General features: G+C 39.7%; 2 protein-coding genes across 2 annotated transcripts in view; one reads left to right on the top strand and one right to left on the bottom strand.

Moving 5' to 3' along the window:
- LOC112951951 overlaps nt 1–8,674 on the top strand; it is an 80,970-nt gene extending 72,296 nt beyond the window's left edge. The window contains exons 50-57 of the mRNA XM_026044724.1: nt 443–591; nt 2,385–2,478; nt 3,488–3,608; nt 4,422–4,496; nt 4,858–4,998; nt 5,578–5,684; nt 6,366–6,511; nt 8,015–8,674. Of these exons, the coding sequence (XP_025900509.1) occupies nt 443–591; nt 2,385–2,478; nt 3,488–3,608; nt 4,422–4,496; nt 4,858–4,998; nt 5,578–5,684; nt 6,366–6,511; nt 8,015–8,176 (995 nt within the window). The 3' untranslated portion in view covers nt 8,177–8,674. The remainder of the gene's footprint in view (nt 1–442; nt 592–2,384; nt 2,479–3,487; nt 3,609–4,421; nt 4,497–4,857; nt 4,999–5,577; nt 5,685–6,365; nt 6,512–8,014) is intronic.
- A 3,915-nt stretch (nt 8,675–12,589) lies between these two features.
- Nucleotides 12,590–25,880, bottom strand: part of SLC22A3 (solute carrier family 22 member 3) — a 27,476-nt gene continuing 14,185 nt past the window's right edge. The window contains exons 3-11 of the mRNA XM_026044734.1: nt 25,138–25,292; nt 22,792–22,957; nt 22,159–22,276; nt 18,605–18,702; nt 18,250–18,464; nt 14,806–14,914; nt 14,457–14,569; nt 13,394–13,493; nt 12,590–12,677 (exon numbers count right to left, since the gene is read on the bottom strand). Coding sequence (XP_025900519.1) covers nt 12,620–12,677; nt 13,394–13,493; nt 14,457–14,569; nt 14,806–14,914; nt 18,250–18,464; nt 18,605–18,702; nt 22,159–22,276; nt 22,792–22,957; nt 25,138–25,292 — 1,132 coding nt within the window. The 3' untranslated portion in view covers nt 12,590–12,619. The remainder of the gene's footprint in view (nt 12,678–13,393; nt 13,494–14,456; nt 14,570–14,805; nt 14,915–18,249; nt 18,465–18,604; nt 18,703–22,158; nt 22,277–22,791; nt 22,958–25,137; nt 25,293–25,880) is intronic.

Raw genomic sequence — 25,880 nt, forward strand, 5'->3', positions numbered from 1 at the left:
TTATACAGTAGATGATTAGTTTGCCATAGTTTTCATTTTTTTACTCCACCATGTTCTACTAATTAAAAAAACAATAATTCTGGCTGAATGTGTAGAACTGCTCCTTACGTAATATGAAAGGTTGTGGTGGGCAGATGGGAGTGCAATTTAAAAAGAAAAAAGATTTTATACAAGTCATGACAGGGCAAATGAATCTAAGCTATCTTTGGTTTCTGACCTCTCACTGTGATTGTGAAGAAAACCTTGAAAATAAAAACAAATTAAAATATAATTGTTAGCCATCACTATCACTGCCCCAGCCTTCTTTCTCTGTATATAATACAGTATAGGATATGTTGATCCTAGGAGTAATTACTCCATCTTCTTTTTGCTTCACTAGTACCAAGTATGTGACCCAGTGACTCATGGCTCATAATTGTTTCTTTTTTCTCTTGCTTTGCAGACTGTATAAATGGTAACGGTAGAGATTATCGTGGCACAGTCGCAAAAACTGGAAAGGGCAAGACTTGCCAAGCATGGAGTTCCCAGACACCTCATAGTCATGACTATTTCACTCCCAAAACTCATCCAGATGCAGGCCTGGATAAAAATGTAAACAGCTGTTGATGTAATACTGTCACTAAGCATTTTCTCGTTTCTTCATTAGTCCTCAGCAAATATTTCATATTTGGTCTTTTTGTAAGTTGATTTCTTCCCAGTTCAGTGCAAGAACCTGTCCATGGCAGATCCTGTTAATGTAAGCAATCTCTACTTTTGTGAGACACAGATATCCAGCAGACCTGTCAAATGGCTTTAGATTGCCATTCACTTCTCCTTGCAATTGAGGGCTATCTGCAATTGGTGTGGGCAGTATCTCTGCCTCTGGAGAGATTTCTGCTTGAAAGAGAAGCTGGAGATCACAGGTTTCAGTGGCATCGAGTGTTTTGGTGAGATAGTGGGAGATCCCATATGCAGTGGGAGTTCCTTCAGTCGGAAGCCGTCATTCTCTTCAAATAAAGTCCTCCCACCTACCACTCCAAGCTTCTGTCATAAGCCACCTCACAAGGATGCCTCTAACTCTTTCTGCAGCTCATCCTCCATCTCCTCCCTAGTCCTAATATACCTGTCTGCTAATAACTCTCCTGTTCCCAGACAATAGCTGTTAAAACTTGTAATGTCTCCTACCCAATACTTGCCTGGTTTGTGGCAAGCTGTGTATATGATACAAAAGGCTTGTCTAGCATTGCTGGTTCGAACTCTGGGTGCATGATTTTGGAGCTTACTCTAACCAAGCACCTAATGGCATCACATAGGCTGTGCTGAATTGTAGATCAAATTGAGAAAACTCTGAAAAAGCTGCTTAACAATTTTTTGTTGTTGTTCTTGCATAGAGCAAGTAATGACTTTTGTGGAAAGGAAGCAGAGATCTCCTTTTTGCTAAAACATTGCATATGTTACAAAGTAAGGAAGGGAGATAGAAAAAAGATCTAAAGGCATTTCTAAAATCAAAAAGAGACTGAGAAGGGCAAATCAGAACCTGGGAGTTCAGACTGTTTTGTACTTTCCCTGAAAACTTTGGACAATGTGGTAGACAGTTCTCTGCCTATGCTCCTTCTTTTCTCCTTCTTTCTCCTCTCTACATTATTGAACACTAGGTCTGGGCACGAAAGAGATGGTAAAGATGCTCTATAAGAGCAGAATTTTGTTAGAAAATCTTATAGAGTCAAATGCTCTTGCTTGCTGTATTTTAGAGTGGCTGATAGGCAGATACAGATAGTGAGATTCAGTTTGAAATGAACACACCTAAATTAACATGTCTACATCTGAGTGTCTGGTTGTGTGAGGCGCCTGTGCTGAATGGAGATTGGTCTATATGGCCAGCAAACCACAGACTAATTCAGCTAGCTGGGTATCTTATATAAGGATGAAATGAAGAGTTCATCTGTGCCTCTGGGTTTGATAGACACCACCCAGTTGTGCAAGAGCAGTTTACACAACACCCCCTTTCTGCACAGTCATACAAGCAGAGAGGGTGTGAAATAACCTCAGGGCTGACCCTGCTGTTCTTCTAATTTCAGTAGAAGAATGACGAAACAAGTTGGAGCTTTAGAAAATCCTGTTCTTGGTCTCATCCACTTCCTGAGATCTTAGAGGTCCTAGCTTGCCTCAGTGGATTTTGCTGTCTAAAACAGTTTTACTAGTTTCATTTTTATAACTATTTTTCTAAAATCACAGAATAGAAAAAAAAATGAATAACAATCTTTTGCCAAAAGGCATAAGAAATCACTCATGAGTAAGAAAGTTGAAAAATAAATCCTCATGTAATTCAGTATTATTTTGAAATATATATTGATAGACTTTTCTGCCCCTCCATTAAAAGCTGGTGTCTTCGTTCTTTGTTGCAGTATTGCAGGAATCCTGATGGAGATGTTAATGGACCTTGGTGCTATACAACAGATCCAAGAAAAGCCTGGGACTACTGTGACATTCCCAAGTGCCGTAATTATTCCTTTAAAGACTAATGCCTCCCTTTCTTATAACCTTATAACTGGAAGACATTCGCTGACTAATCTGAGACTGATCTAAGAGAGTGCAATAACTTTAGACTGGAAATTAAGGTTCAGCAAAGTGATGGTCAAGATCATTATCTAAACTCTTAGGAATGGTGCTATTCCTTGGAATCCCCCTAAACAGCACAAAATTAGCATGGAGCCCACAGAAGTTCATGGGGATTTTGCCATGTGTTTCTAAATGAGGCTATCACTACAGAATTTACTCCTCCTCCTGTTTGGTCGCCTGCCATAACCAAGTCATATGATGTTTGTGACTAGGCTGAACATGAGACACTCTTATTCAAACGAAATTCAGGGAAAAGAAAAAAAAAATGATGATGARGTTCTGATTCTGACCTGCATATAAAAACAGATATTTTCCTTCTCTGGTATTGTGCCATATGTGATGGGTGGGAAGTGCATCTGGTCGTGGATATTGCCACTGTGTCCTCTCGGTTGCTCCTGTGAGCCTCGGCATACATCTCAATATCTCAGATCAAAAGCCCAAAATGGAGCAAGCAAGAAAGAGATGTATGTTCCATAAAATGCCTGTACTGATTTTTTAAAATTATTGCTACCTTGAAAGTGTTAAACTGCATTTCGTGGGGCAGGGGGAAGACAATTTCACAATCTTCACTTTGTAGTTCCACATTCTCTTCAAATTTAGCACTTTTTTTTGTCAGCTGCTCTCCTGTGCACTGATAAACAAATGAAAAATATTCTTGGGAAAAAAATTGCTCGGCATTATACTGAAAGTAACATAGTTCAGCCTGAAAATTTCAAGAGTTTCAGATCAAGGTAATCTAACAATATTCAGGTGGTTTATGGTATAACTGCCTGTACAGGGAATCAAAAGGTAAAGAGATAAATGTAATAGGTTCACTTCAGATTTTTTTTTCAGAATTCAAAGTAAATCCTTTGAATCTGTTCATAGTGATTTCTTTCTTATTCTGCAGCTCCTTCTCAGTATGAGTGTGGAAAAGCCAAGTTCAGACCAAAGCTGTGCGCTCAAAGGATTGTTGCTGGGTGTATTTCACATCCACACTCCTGGCCCTGGCAAATCAGCCTTCGAACAAGGTATAGCTATTCCACATTATATTGAACTTTGCAGTCAAGGAACCAGGAAACAATATCTACTTCACATCTTAAAGTATGTTACACTATGGATTTGCAACATTCTAATGAGAATCTTGCTTTTAGTTTGAAAATAACATAAGACTTAAATATATCTAAAATAAAACTTGAAAATAACATAACATACATTTAATATTTTTTGTGATAATCTTGAAGAATGTCACTCACATAATAAGGAATGCTCCAGTTTTGTGATAAATACCTACAAAGTAGACAATTGCTAATTTGAAAATTGTTGTGATCTCGATAAAATTCAAAATGAGTTTAAAACTGACTCTATATTCTGCAGCAGAACCAGTATCCTATAAGTAGAAATAACAGTTTGAAGTGTGGCTAGTAGACATCTTGCTCAGCCCTTCCACTTTATCCTAGGTGKCTAAATTGATAGCAGCACTAACAATCCAGTCCAGTTCCAAAGCTATCTGACTGTTCAGAACTAAATAAAAATACATGATCTCTAAAGATGGAGATGTACAGATTACATTTTGCAGTAACATAAATAGTGGTTAGTCAAAACAGATCTGTTTTCATAAAAGACTTTATAAACATGTCCACACAACTTACTGTTATTGTAAGAAATACTGTCAAAGGAAAAATATATTTATTCTACATTTTTAGAATCAATGTCTTAGATTGTAAATACCTACATTTCAAAAGAATGGTAGTTTACCTCATGAATTACAGTGCAATAGAATTAACTTCTCAAACTTAACTTCTTAAACTCATGCCTTTTCATTTCTTTCTGCTGTATTGCAGTTATGGCCTACATTTTTGTGGTGGCACTCTCATAGATCCACAGTGGGTTCTTACTGCTGCTCACTGTCTAGAGAAGTAAGTATCTGTCATAACCTACAACAACATTTTTTTTTACATGATACAGAAAAATCAGGGGAGAATTAAAATGAGCCCAATAACTGATCTGAACTGTGTGTTTTTTTCTGAGAAGGTTTGGGGTGGAGCCAAGTGTGTTCAACATTTATAAAAATGTGTGACCAAAAAATGTGTGACAGTGTTGACTTTTGCCAGCTGATAGGCATAGCAAGCTYTGGTTTCATGTGCAGGTAATAAGAGATAAATTTTATGCCAAAGCTGTTATTTTTCTGATTTTGACATAACAAGGTGACCAACAATATTATAAGTGATCCATACCATGGGTGTTTATCTGCTCACTATGTGAAAACATTTCCAATAGATCATCACGGCCATCTGCATACAGAGTATACCTTGGATTACACAAAGAAAGAGCACTAGAGCCGTCAGTGCAAAAACGAGAAGTCGAAAAATTGTTCAAGGGGCCACGTGGGGTGGACATTGCTCTGCTGAAATTGAGCAGGTACCGTTTCATCTAAGGTATTCCTCTCTTCAGATGGGACAAGGGGTTTTCCCTGTGTTTTGACCAAACACTGTGTGCTGGCACATGGCAGTGAATGTATATTCCTATGCCAAGTGGGTTCCATCTGCTATTTAAGAACAGGCCCTCCACTTGCTTCTCTTTCTTCCCTTTCTGTGGAAGCTCCAGGGGAAACCAAGGTACTTCAGTTGCAGAACTTCAGAAAGGAACTGATTTGGGAGAGGGGGAGAGCTAGGAACAGGAACCTAACCTGGCAGCTGCTCTGCAGCAAGGTGGAAATGGCAGAGGAGGAGCCCAGAAGAGCTTTGGTTCAACATGCTTTTACCTTTAAAAAATAACAAGAAGTGAAAGTTGCCATGGTAGGATGGTATGACCCCATCCYTTTTTTCATGGCCGGGGTATTTCACTTCCCCTACCCTTACCTAAAGCTCAGGATTTCAGAGAATAGAATACATATTATGTATGAAATCTGTTAAGAAAGCCATAGCTGTTATCAAGGAAAAAAAATGCACTAATGACTTTTCCTGTATAAGTCTTCTTTTTTTTTATTTTTTTTTTCAGCCCAGCTGTCATCAACAACCATGTAATCCCTGTTTGCTTGCCTAAAGAAAATTCTGTGTTAGGAGGAAGAGAGGAGTGTTATGTGACTGGCTGGGGCGATACAAAAGGTGAGACAGCATTAACACCTCTGAAAGTTCCATGTTCCTAGAAGAATACCGTATACACTTGTATCCAAAATGAATCAGAAAAAGCAAACAACAACAACAACAAAAAAAATACGAACAACGAACAAACTTGAGCTAGCCAGAATACATATTTTACCAAATTTCACCAGGTTCTGCCATTCTTTTCATTGCCTCTCTCTAGTTTCCTGTCACTCAGAACTATGTAAATTGAAACTCCTTAAACCCATGCAAAAAGAGGAGAATCAAACCTAAGAATTTACTAGTTTTTATATCTCAGTCCACTCTGCTTTTCCCCAAAGTAAGCATTCAAGTAAACTAAAGGAAAGTTCTTCCATGCTATTTCCTGGTCACAAGAAGGTGAGTAAGCTCATCTTGTTGAGTGGGTTTTCTCCAGTGAGATTGGTCCAGATCTCACTCAAACCCCTCCTTCATTTTTAAAAYTTCCCACAGTGCCTTGAGCAGAGCTTCAATACCTTCTCTGACTCTTTACTAACTCCTACTAACTAAAGCCTCCAAATTTTTGTATGTTATGTGCAGCAAGCTCATGCATAGCGCACAAACATTAGCACTATATTACTGCTTATCCCTGTCATAATTTGGTCTATAATGATGCTTATTTATCCATCTAATTCATCTTGTTTTGTTTATTTTTTGCTTGCAAAGGAACTGGTGGAGATGGCTACTTAAAGGAAACTGGTTTCCCTGTAATTGAGAATAAAATATGCAATCGCCCTGAATTTCTGAATGGAAGAGTCAACAATCATGAGCTCTGTGCTGGGAATATTCATGGAGGCACAGATAGCTGCCAGGTAAGAAAGACTGTATGCATCAAAGTTGGTTGCAAGCACATTCAAATCAAACAGTGCTCTGCTTTCTGGGCTTTAGAGGCTCAGAATTAGCATCCAGGTGCTGCCATACCACGTGGTATAAGAGCTAAAACATGCACATAAACCTTGCTCCCTTTCTTGTTGTTATAGGGTAATGAAGGTAACTTTTCAGGCAAGTGAACTACCTAGCAGGTATAGTCCATGGCTACCGGAGCTAAGTGTACAAGAATTAAGTTAGAACAACTAATGATTTGTTTCTCCCGGRCCACTTTGCTTGTCTCAGCCAGACTATCTCAAATATCCAAACTATCTCAGTTGACAATCTGAGTCATCCCAGCTAAAGATCAAGTAACAATGCACAGACATACCAAAAGCCAGAGGAATCGCTTATTTCTACCTGTCAGAGCCTCTTAAAATCCTTCCATGTGAGGCAAACTGTATGTTAGCCTTCCCTTTTGTTGAAAAGTAAGGGTTGTATTGGCAATTGTCCATAATATCCAGCAAACAGGGTATGAAGACTTCTTCAGAAATACACATTTTCCAATTTCCTTTAAATACATAAAAAGTCTTAGAAATGCTTTTAAATGAATTAAGCTGGAAACTCTCCTCTCTGAAAAGATAGAAATAACTCTGTAAAGAAATTGGGCCTGTTTTCTCTCGAGAAGAGAAGGTTGAGAGGGGATCTGATTAACATGTATAAGTACMTGAAGGGGGAATGTAGGGAGGAAGGGGCCAAGCTCTTCTCAATGGTGGCCAGTGAAGGACAAGGGGAAATGGGTGTGAGTTGCAACACAGGAAGTTCCATCTCCATATGAGGAAGAGCTTCTTCACCGTGACGGTGACACAGCCCTGGCACAGGCTGCCCAGGGAGGTTGTGGAGTCTCCTTCCCTGGAGATCTTCCAAACCCCCCTGGATGCCGCCCTGTGCCCCGTGCTCTGGGTGTCCCTCTGGAGCAGGGGAGTTGGACTACATGATTTCTAGAGGTCCCTTCCAACCTCAAYCATTCTGTGAAATTCTGTGAAGTCTGAAAACAAGTGCTGACCTGTCTCAGCAGTCCAGATACCTTGTATGCAAGAACTGTGATGGGCAAACAGACCTTGGAGCAATGCACATTCATGTCTTAAGAATATGGTTTGAACATGTGCATACAGTTTGTCTTGGATCACCTACTGAAAAAAGGAAGCCATAAACACCTCAGAAAAAAAAAGAAGACTCAAAGAGAAAGTTTAACATGCTAAGGGGATCAGATTCTTTCTGACCAAAACCCTACTTCAAAATAAATGTAATTCTTGGGTGACAAGAAGAGATGAGGTTGCAAAAATGTTCACCACAGTCTTCTCTGGCTAAGCCTAGGTATGTTTTTATAACATGTGTAGGCCTCACATGTAAGAGGTATTTCTATTTCTGTGCCTCCTGTAACAACGGTAATCTTTGCATAAGGTACAGTCACTGAGAGTTATTCTATTCTTTCTTACTCTGTCTAGGGGGACAGCGGAGGACCTCTAGTTTGTCTTGACCAAGATAGATTTGTCCAACATGGAGTCACTTCTTGGGGCCTTGGATGTGCCCAACCCATGAAACCTGGTGTTTATGTCAGAGTTTCTAATTATATTTCTTGGATTAATGATATAATGGAAAGAAACTGATCCTAGATCCTGGATATGGACTGCCCTCTCCTGGAAAGCAGTATGCACATATAGAAGAAGAAGATTCCAAGTGCAATATTAAAGTTGCAATCATTCCTAACAAAGTAAAATAAATTTAATCAACTACTTAATAGTCTTTGCCAAGAAACTCCGCTTGTGGTTTGTCACTCTTTTTTTTTCCCTGTATATTCTAAGTTTTCTGCATTTGACAATAAACCTACCAGCCTCTAAAATACTTGTCAGTAATCCCAATACTATTTGTAACAGGCCATCTGTATTTCAATCTTATATTAGACTCTAGAATGACTTCTTCTAAGGTTGAACTTGCCAAGATGATGGGCCTCCAGCAAATGAATAAGGGCTACCGCACACTTCCTATGAGTTGTCTGACCTTCCTACCAGCTTAACTTAGAAGAATCTCACTGTGGATGCCAAGTTTTATTAAATGTATCTGCTATGGTATCAAATACACAGGACTGAAAAAAATAGAAGCAAATGCCTTTAATTGGTATTTACATATTTTTATTGACATGAAATCTGTGCTTCAGCAAAAGTGCAATTCCAGCATTATAAAGTAGTGAATAGAAAATAGCACTACTCTAACATTAGTCCACAATGAAGGCAGAGAAATAACCGATGTCAGTCACTGAATGAAGTGTTGACAATGGATATATTATAAAATTTTCATCAACAGCACCAGTCTTGTCTCCCTATATAATCTCTATTTGTATATTTTTCTCCTCTAAAATAAAAAAGATTTTCACATACCTGTCGTTATAGTATGCTCATAGAGCAACTCTTAAAATACAGATAYTTCTATGTTGTTCTATATTGGCAGATTTCTTCATGACATTTGAAGGTAAAGGCCAAAAAAGTCCACCATCCCCACAACCCAGTGCTTTGCTGCTCAATGACTTGTGCCGTTAGACATTTTAAGGAGGAAAAAAAAAAAAACCCAAACTCTTGTTCTCTATGTTGAACAACGTTGAATTTCTGAACCAACAAATATTTCCTAATGTTACTTCTACTTCTTTCATGGTGATTCTGTTTCATTTTACTTTTGCTTTACTTCTTTATTCAATSAGTTATTTCTTGTTATCCAACGTGTTTGCCTTGCAAGGCATGCTGTAAATAGGATTGATTTTTGATTATCCAATAAGGCTGTTAACATGACAAGCCTATTAGTCCTTGAAAAATTTACTCACACATTTTACCGCTGTCCCTATGAATAATTGCCATGTGGTGCTTACACTTACCAGCTGAGCTAGACTCAGACAACCATTCTTCACTGCTAACCTTTATGCAGGGTCCCTTTTATTTCTCGACAGGGAGTTTTATGCSATGCTCTTTTTCATTGGGTGAAGCTGAAGTCAAATGAGGGAAATTTCCTTCACATTTTAGAAAATAAAATGCTGCATTTATGTCTTCAGAAAGTCAATACAGCTAAAGAATGACCTGCCGGCCCCTCCCCCATCTCYTTAGTACTCCTCTTAGCAGCTCATCATCTTCCTTGTAATGATAAAACCTCCCTCAGTGAAGATGGGATCATTCTGCCCACTCTTGCAGTGCAGAGGTCCACTCCTACACATGCCAAAGAGCCTTTCAGTCATGCCAGGTTTTCTTTCTTTTAATTTCTTTTTTATTTCTTTCTTTATATATATATATATATATATACATATATATATATATATATACACACATATGGGTTGCATCCTTTTATTTTTTTTTTCTCCTATGGACTATAATGACAAGCTGGGACCGATAAAGAAGAAATAAGTGACAGGATGATTTTTAAAGCTGCTACACCAAATTTGGGGATAAGCAGTGATAACAGGGTAAAGCTCCAGTTCCAGTAACTTCCACTAATTCCCATGGGATATAATAAGCATGAGTACCCTCCCGTATATATTTTATATCCATTGTTTTTGGTCACTAAGTCAGTCAAGAAATCAACATAGTACCCTGACAACAGAAACTCGATATTTCAGATTTATTTTTGATTTTTAAATTTGTTCTCACGTAAACTCTTGCTCCCTCATGTATGCTGTGCATCTGCTTCCACCCAGGGTAACTCCATCCTGGGGTTATGCTAACTGGTTACTACCCAATTCATGGCCAGTGAGGCAACCAATAGCCTCCAAAATCCCTGTTATCATAGGGTAAAAGTTAGCACAGGTGCAAATRTAAATTCACCTGAAGTTACATCTAATTATAGTACTGTGATATCAGAACACAGAACAGTCAGAACACATCCAAATACTTTCTCTTGAGATCCTTTACATAACACATTTTTATAATAAAAATACATTTATATTTCTGACAACTTTCCTAGCCTTTTTACATACTGAAATATATTGCTCATGTAAAACATTTTGCTCTGTACAACATCATACAATACTATTCCAAGCAAATCACAGTCAGAAGGCACATTTATGGCTTCTCAAGCACAATCCAGTCACCAGCAAACACCAGCTGGCAAACAGTATTGACATTGCTTTGTCAGGCCAGAGCATTCAATGATTTCCATAGCCCTTCTCAGATTGCTTCAGTTTTTAAATTAAAGCTCACAAGGAGAAGCACGAAAAGTAACTGGGAGGCTCTCTGAAGGCTGTGCCTGCCTCCAAARGTCGAGCTCCCATCTGGCTGTGGCCAGTGCAAGGCTCATGCAACACCACGGCTCCCAGGTCAGAGCTGGCTTTCCACCAGCTTGCCCAGAAGGCACTTACTGCAGTGGTAGGCAAAAGACCAAGCTGTTTTCTTCATCCAGTGGTAGCTCCATACCCAGATCACATTCTAGATATCACCAATTAGCCAGATATATTTTGATGATTATTTAGTGTCATTCCTTGCAGTCATCAGTGACTTTTGYTAATATCCTCTCCCATCCTATCTACCCTGTTTTAACTATCCTATCCTCAGAGTAAATTAAAAAGCCTTGAAAGACAGCTCTGAATTTCCAGCTGTTCAAAGTATGAAAGCATTACATGACTAGCGAAGRTCCCGTTTTCCTTGAAGAGGGCTGATAGTATGGGCAGCTGGTGGGAGAAGGCAGGGAGGGCTGGGAGCTGTTGAGGTACATAGCACACTCCTCACCATGCTGCAGTGAGCAAAAGGGACACGGTAGGAAATCACCTGTGCAGGAAACTGGGCATTTTAAGATGGTTTGTGTGGAACAGTGGTCATTCAGCTGCACAGATCATAACATAATATGACTCATTTGTGGTATGAATTTCAAAAGTCAGTCCTACAGCAGATTTGTTATTTTCTGAGTTTATAAATCCCTTTACAACAGCTCAATGCCTATCAATTACCTTTTTCTTTTCTTCTTCATTTCTCTTTTTTTTCTTTTTTTTTTTTTCCTTTTGATTCTCCATTGGCACAGGATAGAATTTGAATACCACATCTTCTTGGTCCCCTCATTTCATGGGGTGGATTTTCTTTCTGTGTCTAGGATCCAACACTTGGTGAAGAAATCAGTAGAGAAGCCTGTGTGCTGCTGCTCTCCGCTCGCAGAGGCACAGATCCAAACACTTTGGCTGCCATTCAGCCATCAGACAACTGGGTCCAACTAACACTCCCATGCATACGCAAAGCTCTCAGCTCTGCTCTTCCAAGAAAACTAACCAGTCATAGAACAGGGATAAGAGATAATCTAGGGAGTGACCTTGGTAGACGAACAGGTCTGTAAGGATGAACAGAGAATATTTTCRAGGGGAAAAATTAGCATGTCCCTCACTCCATGGTTAGAAAAGGGCATCCCACAGGGGACAGCAGAGCAAAGCTCCCACCCTTGGAAAGACTGAGAGACCCCAGTCTGAGGAGAGCGGATTTGGGAAATATGCAAACCCCAGAAATGAGGGGCGGGACTAATGGGAATGGGGAATTCTGGGGGGAGACTATCTCAGGGCACAACTATGAATTCTCATCCTTCCCAAACAGAGAAATACCACTGCAGTATCTCTATGGTCAATAATCTTCTTCCTGATCCATCAGTTCTTCTTTTTGTCCAGATTTTTTAAGGGCAAAAGAAGGGGCAACAAATACTTATTCACTCCTCTCCAAATCACCAAAATCTTAAACAATTAGCACCCTTTCCAACTCTCCCCACCAGAGGTAGATTCCAATATTACATACTAATAAAAAAGAAGTTGRAAATATAATAAGATAAATAATTGATCACTGAGTTGGAAAGTGCATCTTCTTAAAGCTCCTACCAAGAACGACAAAGCATTTGCTTCCTGCAAACACTATACTCAGAAAAAAAAAACATATTTATTTCATATTTATAGAAAAATACACCATTTATTTTGAATGTCCTTATGCTCAGAAGAAGAGCACKGATCTGCACTCTGCAGCAAACTGTAAAGTGGTAGTCTGTGGTAAAAAAAATAATTCCCAGTATGGGAACAAGTTTCTTTGCTCAGTGTTGTCCTTCTTCAAAGATCAAATATAAGAGTTGGTATCTCGGTGTTTCCTTTTCTTGCTGCATTTACTGTAATGACTGAAGAAAGAGGAGGGGAAGGGGGAAAGAARTAAGAAAAGAGAAAAGAGAGTTGTAGTCCAAGCTACAGCACCAATCCATTTACTTTCTCTATAGATTATTTCCTCCCTCACTTTTTTTGTGCATTGAAATGGGCAAAAGTTGCTAGCATAAGAGCCAAAACGRCTTTTTGAAACAATAACGGAAGGCATTAAATCCTCAGGGAAATTACTGCCATGCAAACCGAAGTGTCGCAGTCCTGCCTGCACCACAATGAAGAGCCTGTCTTGTCATGCTTTAGGAATGGGAAGACAGCGCCCATAGCTATTCAGCCATAAATTCATCTTGTAAATGACTTTGTAATGTGTGGAGATGCTCCCATTATCAAAAATGTTTCCTCAGAGAGGTTTTCACTGAGGCAGTGGCTAGCGGTCTTCATCAGAGACCATAGTTGCAGTCTCTCTCTTGTACAATGTCACTTTCTGTTCCCAGATGTTCACAAAGTCTTTATAAGAAAAAGACAAATTCTATTTCCATGCATTTCTTTAAAAAAGACTATCTTTGCAGTATTGAAAAAATCACATTTCTATCAAGGAAAATGTCACCTGTGTACAACATTAGGCTGGCTAGGGAATTTACTTTGACACTCTAAGAGCATCAGTCTCTTTTTGTTGTCTAATTTATATAAGTTGCCAAGGTTCATTGAAACACTCTGCATAAGGTAGTACACATCATACCTTGAAAGCTGTTCAACATCATCCACTGTTTCTGGTAAGGAGATTCCCATTGTCTCTGGTAAAAGCAGTACTAAGAGCCCACAGACAACTGCGAGAATGCCTACAGTAGATGTTAAAGAAAAGACAAAGCAATAAGAAATTCATTTTCTTCATTATTTTCAGGATTAATCTACTGAAAAAAATCTTGTTTGGATTAAGGCTAAAATGAGTAATCCTACCTGTATAGAACATTTTTATCTTGAAGTCTGAATTGCCCTTAGATCTTAGGGGTCAAAAACCTGACTCAAGTGTATATGGGTAAGTGCACACAAACTGCACTGGAACTGAAATGATGGTTTCACCTAGGACAGGTGTACCTCCATTCAAGGGACTGCATTKAGATTTTCCTAAAATATTGTATTCACCTATGGCCAAAGTAGATTACATGTTCAAAACAAAACTTCATCTTTGGGAAGTAAGGAGTAGTAAGACTTGAACAAAAAGTAAAATATTCTCTGACTGTGTTATGCTTGGGGTTTTGTTTGTTTGCTTAGCAATAAAATCGTTCCACCCTAATTTTCTATCTATTTACTCAAAAAAAAAAAAAAAANTCCTCCCTAATTTTCTATCTATTTACTCAAGATAGCTGGATGTCCTTCAGCAGCAGTAAAATTTCGGAGTTAGATAATGTGAACACAGTACTTCTATACACATTTATTCTTGATGTAATTATGATTTTTTAAAAATGTCTTCTCTTTTCATTTGTGTTTTCAAGCTTCAAGCTGTTCAAGTATTAGTGATCTTTATCTACCAATGTCCCCTCTTATAGTAGCTTATCATTTTGGCTTTTTTCCTTTCATACATATTTCTGGAAGTCTGCTTTAATTGCAGGCAGACTTGGAAGGATGTGACATATATCACCCATATATCACTTCAATGTCTTACACCAGGTATGAAGGTTGGGAAGGGATGGAGAGGCTTGTGAGAGGGAGATGARGCCACATATTAAACTTCTGCCTTAAAAGAAAATCTCTGTTAGGAGAAGGCTATGTTAACAAACTGTGCATTTTAAGTCATTTCTTACTAAAAATAATTAGAGGTAGCTCCAGCCAAACGGTTGCTAATCGGAAGAGCAGGAATGGGGCTATGATGCCCCCTAAGTCGCACAGACTCGAGCACAGGGAAACACCAAAGTTCCTGCAAAAGAAAAATAGTGCCATTTATTACAGCTCCATCTACAAATCAGCTCCAAAGTTATCTCATCAAAATGTACCATTCACATTGAACTATAGCTGTTCAGTTAGAAAAATCTGGAGAAAACAGTTTTTCTGAAGAGCAGTGGAATAGGGAGTAGGGAAAAGTAGTGGAAAAAGTTAAAAGGATTCCCAGGAACTTCAACTGATAGATTTCCCCTGTGACCCAACTTGACTTACCTCAGCACCGTAGGGTACAATTCAGTGTTCACAAGATACACAATTTCGAAAGCCACAGTGATGCCCAGTCTTCCCAGTGTGGCTACAGTGGTTTTGAACCATGGGAGATCTGTTCATTCAAAAAGAAATCCTGATGAAGTTTGATTTCCTATACTAGCCCCGCACTTCATACGTGGTACTCATTTACATGGATTTCATACCGATAGCTCCACAGACTGTGGCAGAGTTTTTCTAATACATAGGCACAAGAAAAGAGTCTTCCTGGTTATTCATGAAGAGCCCAGACACAGTAAAACACAAGTAATGATGAGAAAATTATAAAAAGATGCTTCAGTATTTGAAAAGGAAAGAGATACTATAGTAGTAGTGTAAGAAACAGACACCCATTGCTTTGATCCAACTAAACTATTGCTTGAACACCACAGAACTCCAAGAGATTTTCAGAGGCCTTTGATCTCCTAGGGTTTATGGAGCAATTTCTGGCTATAATGSCTAGTTCTAGGTGTCATGAATTTAAAACTAGGGAGCAGAAGTACTCTTCATTCTTCTTCACAAGCAGAAGAATTACTGCCACAAGAAATCACTGACAGCAAAAGTTCACCAACTCAAAAGAGCTTGGAGAGCTAAGCACACAGCTAATGATTAACAAAATGCCTCTCCAAACCCTTGGCTTAAACTGGTCTGTATCTTTTTAGCAACAATCCCTCCATGTGTCTGGGGGAAAATGGGAGAAGGAATGAGAGCCCAGCGTCTCTACCTGCCTATGTGAATGATTATATATTGTCCTTGTCTTTTGACAAACGGTTAGAGACCTAGATGGACTAGATGGACTTCATCTAGTGCAATTTCTGTTTTTCTGCTTCTGAGAGAGCATGTTCCAGGTTAGTGAAAGCTGTATCACAGAAATTCTGGRTTGGTCAATTCAGATTGAAGAGCCACTGCTGTAGATAATTGTCTATACTGGAACCTCTTGTTTTGGAGAACAAAAATGATGTCCAACTCATTGATTCAGTGTCAAGGCACAATGCCATGAGTGGGAGAATGAATGCCATATGTTTCCCTGACCATATCCAAATTGTTTCCCAGAAAGGAGTATCTATTTATACAGGGATATTGCACACTCCCAGAAATGCAGTTGAGTTGTTACCTCCAAAGCATCTGACTACAAATAAGTCACTTTCAAAGACACATCTGCAGCTATAGGAAATTTCTTAGACCAGGCCAGCTGCACTGTATAATTTTTTTAGCCACTGCRCATTGGACATGTTCCTAATGATGTTGCTTTTGGCTGACCTCCCACTTCCCTTCCCTGATCCTGACGTCACACCTGACACAACGTGCCTGAGGGTTTACACTGCCCTATGTCGCTCTTGGCAGCAGGAAATAAGGTGCAAGGTCATATCTGACCCATGGGGCAGAACTATTCCACTATTCTAGGACTATTCTATCTTTGAGGGAAACCCTTCAGCAGTCTGACAGGCCTTTCTAGAGACCTGGTGGCCTCTGGAGAAAAGATTCAAGGAAAGTGGAAAAATACTTCAGTGCTCTTGGAAGAAGATGGTCTCCCATGCAGTCTAACCATGAAGATTTTTCAAGGTGGTCAAGAGTTGCCTGGCAAGGCAGATGGAGAGCCTAGAAAAACTGCAAGGCTGAACATGGTGCCAAGGGAGAGGAGGGTCTGCCATCAGCAAGCAGAGGTCTCTGGCAGTGATTGTGGTTTTACTTAAACAAGAACAAGAAAGCATTTCAGTTTACTCTGAAACAAAAGATGAGATGCTTGAGGTTGTTTTCCTTTCCAAAACAATCAAACAAATACCTTAACAAATGTTATCCCATGTTGTGAGACATTGCCCTTGCCCTGAAAAAGTCTGTTTTTCAAACACTTGTAAAAAATTTAAAGGCTAGAAATAACAAAATACATCCAGGTTGTCACCATGATACCCGTTCAGTCAATAAGCTCCTGAGGTGAGTGACGTACTCCTACCTCTGCCAGGAGGACCCGAGCAGTGTGAGCACTGCAATGTGAGTGAGCTCTGACAAGCTGCTGCTGCTGTTCTTCCCATCTGTATAAACAAGCATTTCTTGACAGGAAAGGATCCGAGCCCCAGGTGTCCCATATGCAAGTATCCTAAGCCCCAAGCTGTCCTCTTTTGAACCTGATTAACATTACCAGGAGCCAGGGTCCAACCACCACTGCGCTGTCACTACTGAAGACACACTGATGACAGCACCCAGCTGGCCATAGGTTACCCCTTTGGTCTCTCCCTCATGCRATACTAGCACCACAGGATGCTCCTGCTATAACCTCAGACCTGCTGCACAGAGCTCAACAAAATGGTGCTGCCACTAAAATGTACTTTCTTCAGGCAAGTGCCCTGAAGGAATAATTCCCCAGGGTCGTTCTTTGTGCTGACAATCAACAATCCTCTGTCCTCTTTGTCCCAATGCATCCTTTTTATTGCTTTCACTGGTTGTAAATGATGTTGGCAAACTCAACARCTGGCAAGGGAGAAATCTTGAGTGCCTAAATGGCCAATTTGTGCCAGAAATGCTCTATTTATATAGAGAAATGACTCCAGGTTCCCACCAAGTGGGGAGGTGCCACCAGCAGAAGTGTGCTGCCAGTGTTCGCTCACGGTGCACTGTGGCTCTTTGGAGCTGCTCGAAGAACAGAGGCCTAGGAGGTCACAAGGAGAATATTTCAGGACATCAGGGCAAATCTCCATGGCGTTCAGCTGTCAAACACATGACTACAATATACTAGGACAAAGTTGCCAGGACCAGACCCTCGACCTCCCCATCGCATTTCTCTGACACATTGTTTCTGCTTCTGTTGAAGCAAAGCAGATTTTGAAGCCAGATAACAATGATTTAATTTAAAGCTACGCTTTTGCTTTATCCYTTTAGCATCACCCAAATTCCTGGGAGTGTGAAGGCACACCATACTGTGGTTTTGGACTTGGAGGAAATGGGGAGTCAAACTGAAAAGTGGCCATTACTGCTTCTGAAAGAGCCTGATAATGCCAGGAGAGCCATGAGTCTGGATGAAGGTCTTTAGAGGTTAGGCTGTGTATTTTTCCGCACAATGATTTACCTGGAGATGAGAAGACTACCATATTGTCATACCTAAATCATTGATTTCTTATATCATTACTATCTTCCAAGAAGGGGATAAGTTTTTACCTTATATTTGTGTTCCCTTCCTCTGCTTCTGCCTTCAAAAACAGGGAAGGCCTGTTATGAACACCTCTCTTAAAACTACATCCATCRGAGACATGGTCAGTCCATGAGCAAATAAGATATATTTCCCATAACTGTGGTGTTACTTGCATTACAGGACACATTTTATCTACAGCTCTGTGGGGCCTCTTACTCAAGGGGTGCCCCAGAGAAGTCATTGACCTAAAGAGCCTAGTGTTTGGAAGCGAATGGAAAGGGAATTACCTTCTGGCAAGAAGGCAGTAATGAGGCATGCGATTCCTGCCACAATATTGCTTATGGCAAAGGGAGGGCGCCGACCAATGCGATCAATKGTCACTAAAATCAGAAGAGCTGCAGGAAGTTCTACGGCTCCTGAGATGAAGAAGTCTAGGTAGAGATTTCCTCCAGCAATTCCTAGGCGCATGACAAGCCCTTGGTAGATAATGGCACTTGTGAACCTAAACATCAAGGGGAAAAACATCATGTTGAGASGCAAACAAGCAACTGTCAACAGCTAGAAAGAACCTAAAAGCCATAAGGKAATTATTCCTCGAAACACTCCATCCTTCCAATTAATCACACTGATGTGCTTACTTACCAGGCATACATCAGAATCAGTGTATTTCTTCTCATCCGGGGAGTTCTAACTAGATCAAGAAATGAGGGATTGCTGACCTCTTCATTACTAACAGTGATCTGAGGAGAAAAGCAAGTAACAGAATCAGCTAGACAGGCACTAGGGCACAGTTTCTAAGTAAACTCCGTGCTCGGCTGTATTGCAGTCAAGCCAGAAAAGGTGTTTATGACCCAGTTTGCTGCTTGGCTTAATGGTAAGCAATTACAGGAAATAATAATTAAATACAGCTGCTGGCATTTTATGCTAATGATGGTGCATAAAATTAAGAAAAAAAATCCGCAAACTTCCTTTTTGTGTCCTTTTGCAAAKAGCAAAATAATTTCTCAATTGCGAATGAAGAGAAGTTGACCAGGAATTTACTTAAAGATGATAAATACATTTTGTCTTAGTATAGTCAGTCAGAGCAGAGTTGCCTTTGACTAGAGACTGGCAAATGGAAGGAAACTGTCACAGGAAAGGCAAAGCAATGGGGATGTGGGAGGCTCCCCATGCAAGAGAGGGCATGAGCAAAAGAGCAAAAAGCAACGTACTTGGTAGGGTTTATTGCTGACACAGCTGGGCAGCAGGGAGAAAAAAAAAAAGTGCTATGAGTGGGATTGGATTTCATAGAACTCTTTACTAGAAAAACACAGATGRACTTAAAACAGAAGCATTATGCTGAATATAGCTTTTACCCTGAAGCAGCAGTCATGGGTGAGATTTACATCTGTTCTCAAAGACGTTGTAGAAAAGATGCAGTTAAATTCTCTACCCTATTTTGAGGAGGATTTCAGGCAGGCTCTTTTGACTGTCAGACAGCTGACAGTCCTCAGAGGAAGGACTGCTGACAGGGGGAACCCTCCTCTGTGACTGCAATGTCTACTGCCCATGGAAGGGACCTCCTACACCCGTGTTAGGAGCTCAGAAACTGCTCGTGGCCTGTGAGGAGGTAAAGGTTTCACAAGAGTGAATGGACAGAGAAGCACATGGGAACATGCAGATCAGCAATGAGACAAGTGCTAGAGCCAAAGGCACTGCCATAGGATCTCCTCAGCTTCGGGCTATGTCCACCACATTCATTCTGTACTTGTTTTTGATATTATAAGATAGCACAAATGTTTCTCAGTAAGATTGGGCTGGATGTAATTAAGCATGACATTTTCCRTAACTGAGTGTCACAAGACTTTATAAGTGGGCACAGAAACTACACATTTGTTTGAACTTCCTTTCTACTCAGTGCTGTTTTTCTTCTGTAACTAGAGACAGAAGTTTCTTCAAAATGCTGCCCTATCTGCTGTGTGCCAGAGGTCTTTGTGGAGCTGGCTGAGGTTGCTGGATTTGTTTACTGCTCTTGAACATATTCATTATAYGGTTATAAAGCTACCATTATTTTGTTTATAAAAGCAGGCTACCAGCCACCAGTTGTAACTTTGTGCAAATATGGTTTAAGTTCTTATATGGCAAAGATAAACTCAGCATTCTTGCTAACATTATATTTTTATGTTTTAATAAAGTCATAATAATGAATGAAGAAATAAAATCACTCTGGAAAGTCAATTCTCTGTGGGAAAAAGTATCTTCTTTTTGTTATTTGAAGGTAAAGACAGCTTTGTTATTCAGTATCAGTATCAGTAGTCAGAAGTTCAATCACAGAACCTATGTTACCAAAGTTATATTATCTACAAAGTTTACTTTGGAAAAATCTCTTTTTTATTAACTTCCCTATATTTTTTTTATTCCCGTCAAACTATACCTCACTTTCTTCTGCCATATTTTTTAAAGATTCCTTGTAGCACAGAGAATTCTGCATATGCTTAATTTCCCAGGAAAGTATATCCATGAATGTAATATATATGTATATAAGTTCATATATATATTATAAGTATATATGTATGAAGAGAAGTTTTATTTTGTTTCATGACCCTTTCTTGTAGTTCTTACTCAGCTGKCCACAGCCCATTCCCCTTTTGGACAGAGACTGAGAATGAAAAAACAATACTCGAGAAAATACATGCCAGGATAATTACAAGCAACTGGGGAAAAAAAATTTAAAAAAGAGTGTTATAATTTACAATGCATTTAATGAGTCTGGACAGAGCTGGACTGTATGTCATATCATAAAACAAAAGAAGCAAAAGCTTATCTGCTTTCATACAAAGGTCATCTTTGGTATTTGTGTGCCAATGAAAATGTAAAGCTATTACATCGAGCGCCACATAAGGGACTTGACATATATGCTTGAAAGCCCTAGGCAAATGCACTGATACATATTGCCTCTTGCTTTCCCTCCCTCTCTACACATGCACCTCTTTGTTTGAAGTTCTGGAGATATGTAAAAATGAATTCCAATGTCAGTTGATGTGAGAAATACACTTGATCCCCTACTAACACATTTCTTGGAGATGTTCTCTCWGCTCTGGGCAGAGCACCAAAGATGACAGACTTTGTATACTGAAAGGTCCCAGGAATAGATCCAGCATGGATCAGGATGTGTGGAGGTTAATGAGCTGCAGCTGTAAATAACTTAAATGACTAGGAAGGACATTTATGGAAAAAAAAAATAAACGTGACTTAAAAGAAAAGAATTAGGGAMAGGCACAACTGTCCCTTCAAACATGCCGCTTTGAAAATGCAGATGTTTAGTGAAGAAAAGCAGATCTAAATGTGAAGGGAGAACTGTGGCAACACAGTGATTCCCTTATGTGTCCCAGGCCACATGTGGCACCAGCTAACACTGCACAGGACAGAGGACTCCCACTAGGGAATATGCTCCAGGCAAGAACCATGAACACATTTACCCTGTCCTCCTCTTCAGTCAGTCTTTTCATTAAGTTTCTCTCTCAATGTTTTCCCGTGCACATCTGCTGTTATCATTTGACTAGGTGACCACATATAGTCTAAAGGCAGGCAATGCTACCAGATGTAGAGTAAGACCATGTAAAATGCTATAATTGCATGACAGTTGTTTGAAGTGCTCTGTCTTTTCATCTCTACCAAGAACACTTGGCAAAGGTTTTGTAGTTCTAAGATATTTTCTCCTATTTTGTATTTGGTGATCTCAGACAGTGYATCACCTGTTTTGAATTTTGAGGCATAATTATCCCTGTATTAGGATGGCAGAAGGTTTATATTTAAATTCAGATTTCCCACTAGGTCTTTGCTTTGGGATGTCAAAGTAGTTCTAGTAAGAGCTGCAGGAAGTAGGTCCTGCTGCCTCCACATGCTCCGTCAGTTCTAACTGCAGCTGCTGGCCCTCACTAGAGTCAGAAATGTCCTGCATGTCTTTAAGGAATGYACTGCAAGAAAGACTTAGCTTTTTAAATCTGCTTTTCTGCTATTTTTAAATCTGTTTTTCAGCCCACATCTCTCCAGTCTACTCACTTGTAGTCATTTGCAATTACAAAGTTGATAGAGAGCAAAGTATTTCACCCCTCAATAACGTTGCCTGCCAGGCAAAGAGAATGCACAGAACTGAATGTTCAAAAGTTTAAGAGAGTTCAGAAGAAAAAAAAAATAGCTTAGATAGATGACAGTACCTCTGAATAATGTGGTGAGAGATACTTCCCATTGTGTTTTGCAATGTCATGCATGATTTTTAATGCCTTCTCTCCCTTTTTACGTGTYAGGAGCCAGCGTGGAGATTCAGGAACTGCCCTGTAAGAGCACAKAAGAGATTAATAGGAGTTTTGTCCATTAACATAATCAGTTAATCAAAGTCCCTTGTATTTTGCCTGTTTTTATACCTAGGGCACAATTTGGGGGAGATAGAAACTCTTTTGTGGACTGCTTTTTCCAATCCCTCTCTMATGGGACCTGTGGAGCAAACCCATGCAGAAAAAGCCTGATGCAGAAAAACTTCGGAAAAATCACAAAGATTAACACCCTGCTCTAGACTGACCAGGAGCACARTTGGGCTGGGAAAGTATGAACCTTGGAGGTTGTGAAGGGCGGACAGTGGAAAAATAGAAGTAACGTGTCTCTGATTCACTTAAAACAGTTACAAATGACAAAATCAACAAGATCATAAGGTCTTACTGCTAAAATAAGAACATCTTCTTGCTAATMTTCACTATTTTGAACAGGGCAGACTTGTGCCCACAGCTGGGGTCTCAAAGCACTATAATAGCCACATCAATAAATAATAATAAGAGCAGTGACTGCAATGTTACCAGTAGTAGAGCAGGAAAAGGAAGTTGGGCAGAGAAATGGCCAGCTGGATACCCTGCCAGCTGGGAATCCAGTATGCAATTCCAGGGAGAATCATAATTCCCAGGGTGAAGAATATCTGTATCACAATCCCAATGATCCGCTGGTCAGACCCAACAATCTCCATCACTGAAGAGACAGAAAGCCAGAACAAACAATACAGAAAGAAAACTTGCTCAAAGGAGAAATATTAGCTACAGTCCCACACCACATCAAAAGTCCGTCTAGCCCGTTGTCTCACCTACAGCAGTAGAAGCATTTCACAGAGCTTGCGCCAGGGCAAGCGAGGGTGGTACTTGGCCATTTACTCACCTATTCCCCTTCAGTCTGTAATACAGAACCTTCCTGAGCCAGAGTGTTGCTAAATTGTTATCACTCTCCCTTGCACAGTTTGGTACCATGCTTCAGACCAGGGAATCACCCAGGACAAGGCTGTTCCCAATAGGGAATTTGGATAAGGCTTTTGTGGGAAGAGTTTTTAGCAATACCATGCTGGTTCCCTTGAGGGCTAAGGAATGGTTCCCAACCTGTTTTATTTACTAGTACAAACACAGCCATTTTTAATCCTTTGTCAGATTTTAAAAATTTGTGAATGTGTCTAATTTCTTCTGAAATTCATGTAAACCCATATTTCAAGCAATATCCTATGGCCACAAGATCCACAGTTGAAGCACATGAAGAATTGCATCCTTTCATTTGTCTCAAACCTGTAGCTATCTAACCCAGCAATGTAAAGTCACTGTCAAGGAAATGGTTTACCTTGGTTTCCAATACASAGAAACCATTTTAAAATTTACTAGAGGAAGCACAGTTTCATCACCAGCAGCAGTTTGCCTCAGATGACATTGCTACTACTTTTATTGACTGATCTTTATGTCTACACTGCAACTGGTAACCTTATTGCCTAAAGGCAGCTGCCTCAGTGTTGGCCTGGGTAGACCTGGGTTGAACATGAATGCTAAAGAGTTTCTTGGGGTGACCAGTCATGTTGAAGCCCAGACTGATAGATGGGGAGCCAGTCTCCTGTGCCACCTTCAGTACCTTCCTCTTAAAAGAGGTTCAGTTTTCTTTTTAAGTAAATCTAATAGGTCCTCTTTAGAAGGATGTCCTCCTTAACATTATGCCACTTCATGTTCCAGAAAGCAATTGGAAAGTTTCCCTTCCTGAACCTGGCAGTCATTCAAGATATCATGGCAATACTCTTTTCTCCTGAAAAGTAAGCTTGTTAGAAGGGGKTTGCTATCACTGGGCTGTGACTAAATCACCTATCAAAAAGTCTGGATTTGACACTACAAAAGAAAAAAAAAACACCTTTTCAGGAAATGATAATCTGAATATGGATCCTGSTGTACAATATGTCCAAGCTGGCATTAAGCAAAGTCTCCCTGCTAAAGAATGAAGCACAGTCATCCAGGCATCTATTCTCATGGAGAAATGCAGTTTACTCCTGTGAGGACCTGTGGAAGTTGTTCAGACTCTGCCAAAATAAATAATTTCCCTTTTAGTATATCCTGTTTGATTCTTGGCTTGCTCGGTAGATTATGACCTATGTGGTAATCTCTATATAATAAGGAAACCTTTATATACACACATGCTGCTCCTTCACCTAGTGAATTATTTATATTTTCTTTCTGTCAGTGCCCCTCCCTCTCCAACCAAGTCTTTAGACACCCATAATAGATTTAATACAGCATCAACAGAAAATGTTGCATTGTTACTGCACTACCTATGGCCAGCTGCACAACGGGAACGAGGGATTCAGAGAAGAATTTAGATTAGTTCTGGAAGATAGTTCATTCTTGTTAACCCTTCCTCAGGCCTCACTACTCTCCATGGGATGTAAAAAATCAGGTAGGCATATGCACTGCTGGCCATTTCCATCTTGTAGCAGCAGTGAATACCACGGAAAGCTTGCACTTGCTGCCATGCCAAAAGACCACCTCATTGCTAGTAAATTAGTAAATATTGCCAAGTGGAAAATCCTACTGCCTATACTATTTAGCTGCTGGAAAGATTGTTGTCAGCAGTTCAGACTCAGGGCAAATAAATGTTTCCCCAAACGTTTAGCTCTGGCATTAGCCCTGACCAGGGATCATGTCAGGTGGCAGTTTGTATGTAACCACTTTGTCTTGGGAATAAAAGCATTAAATAGGACAGGCTTGGGTTGTCTTCTGCCTGCCAATCTCAGAGTCTTATAAGCTACAAGAAAAGAGTTACTAAAAAAAATTCAGTTATAGACATAACCAGATATTTTGTTCATCATCCCTTATTTTTTCTAACCAGAAAAAAAAAAGAAAATAACATCTCACCAATCACATAGCATGTCATCCAGGTTCCTTTGCCAAACACACCTTGGAGAAAGCGGAAGATCAAAAATACAGTAAAGTTTGGTGCAAATGCAACTATGACACCACATATCCCAACGCCAAGGCAGGAAAGAAGATAAGTGAGAATTCTGCCATATCTGTTGAAAAGGGAAAGAAAGTGAAGAAAGTGAAAATTATTAAAGGCCACAAAAACAAACAAACAAACAAAAAAACCCTCAGCATCTCATTTCAATGCTAGATTCAAAAGTGCCTTTTTGACATCTGCCTTGCTCCAAAGGGAGGCTGCCTGAATCTGTGTGGTGTTGGCTTTTAGGATATGGGACTGTTTTGTCTGTGGTGATTATCACTGCCTTTATCTTGCTAATTTTAAAGCTGGTGATGAAGATAGCCTCCCTTCTCTTTTAGGAAACAGCTTTTATTTTTTTAGCTGCCTAACAGCACAAATATTACAGTTCAGAATTTGAATGCCATTGAAACCCAAGGTTTCAAAAAGTTGCAACTTTTGGGGAAGATTTCTTTTTCTTAGTCAACTGCAAATCCAGTCAGCTCTCTGAGGGTAAGCCATTTCTTTAAATACTTTATCTAATTTTCCAGTGTTTTGTTTAGAGTTAAGACTACCTGTATTTTAACTCTGTTTTATGGATTCAGGAGCCTCATTCTTCAGCAAACAGAACTATTATTAATGGTATGCCCAAAATGAATCCTAAATTAAAAAAAAAAAAAAA

This window comes from Nothoprocta perdicaria, unplaced genomic scaffold (assembly GCF_003342845.1).
Source record: "Nothoprocta perdicaria isolate Ctin4 unplaced genomic scaffold, notPer1 scaffold_38, whole genome shotgun sequence".
NCBI lineage: Eukaryota > Metazoa > Chordata > Aves > Tinamiformes > Tinamidae > Nothoprocta > Nothoprocta perdicaria.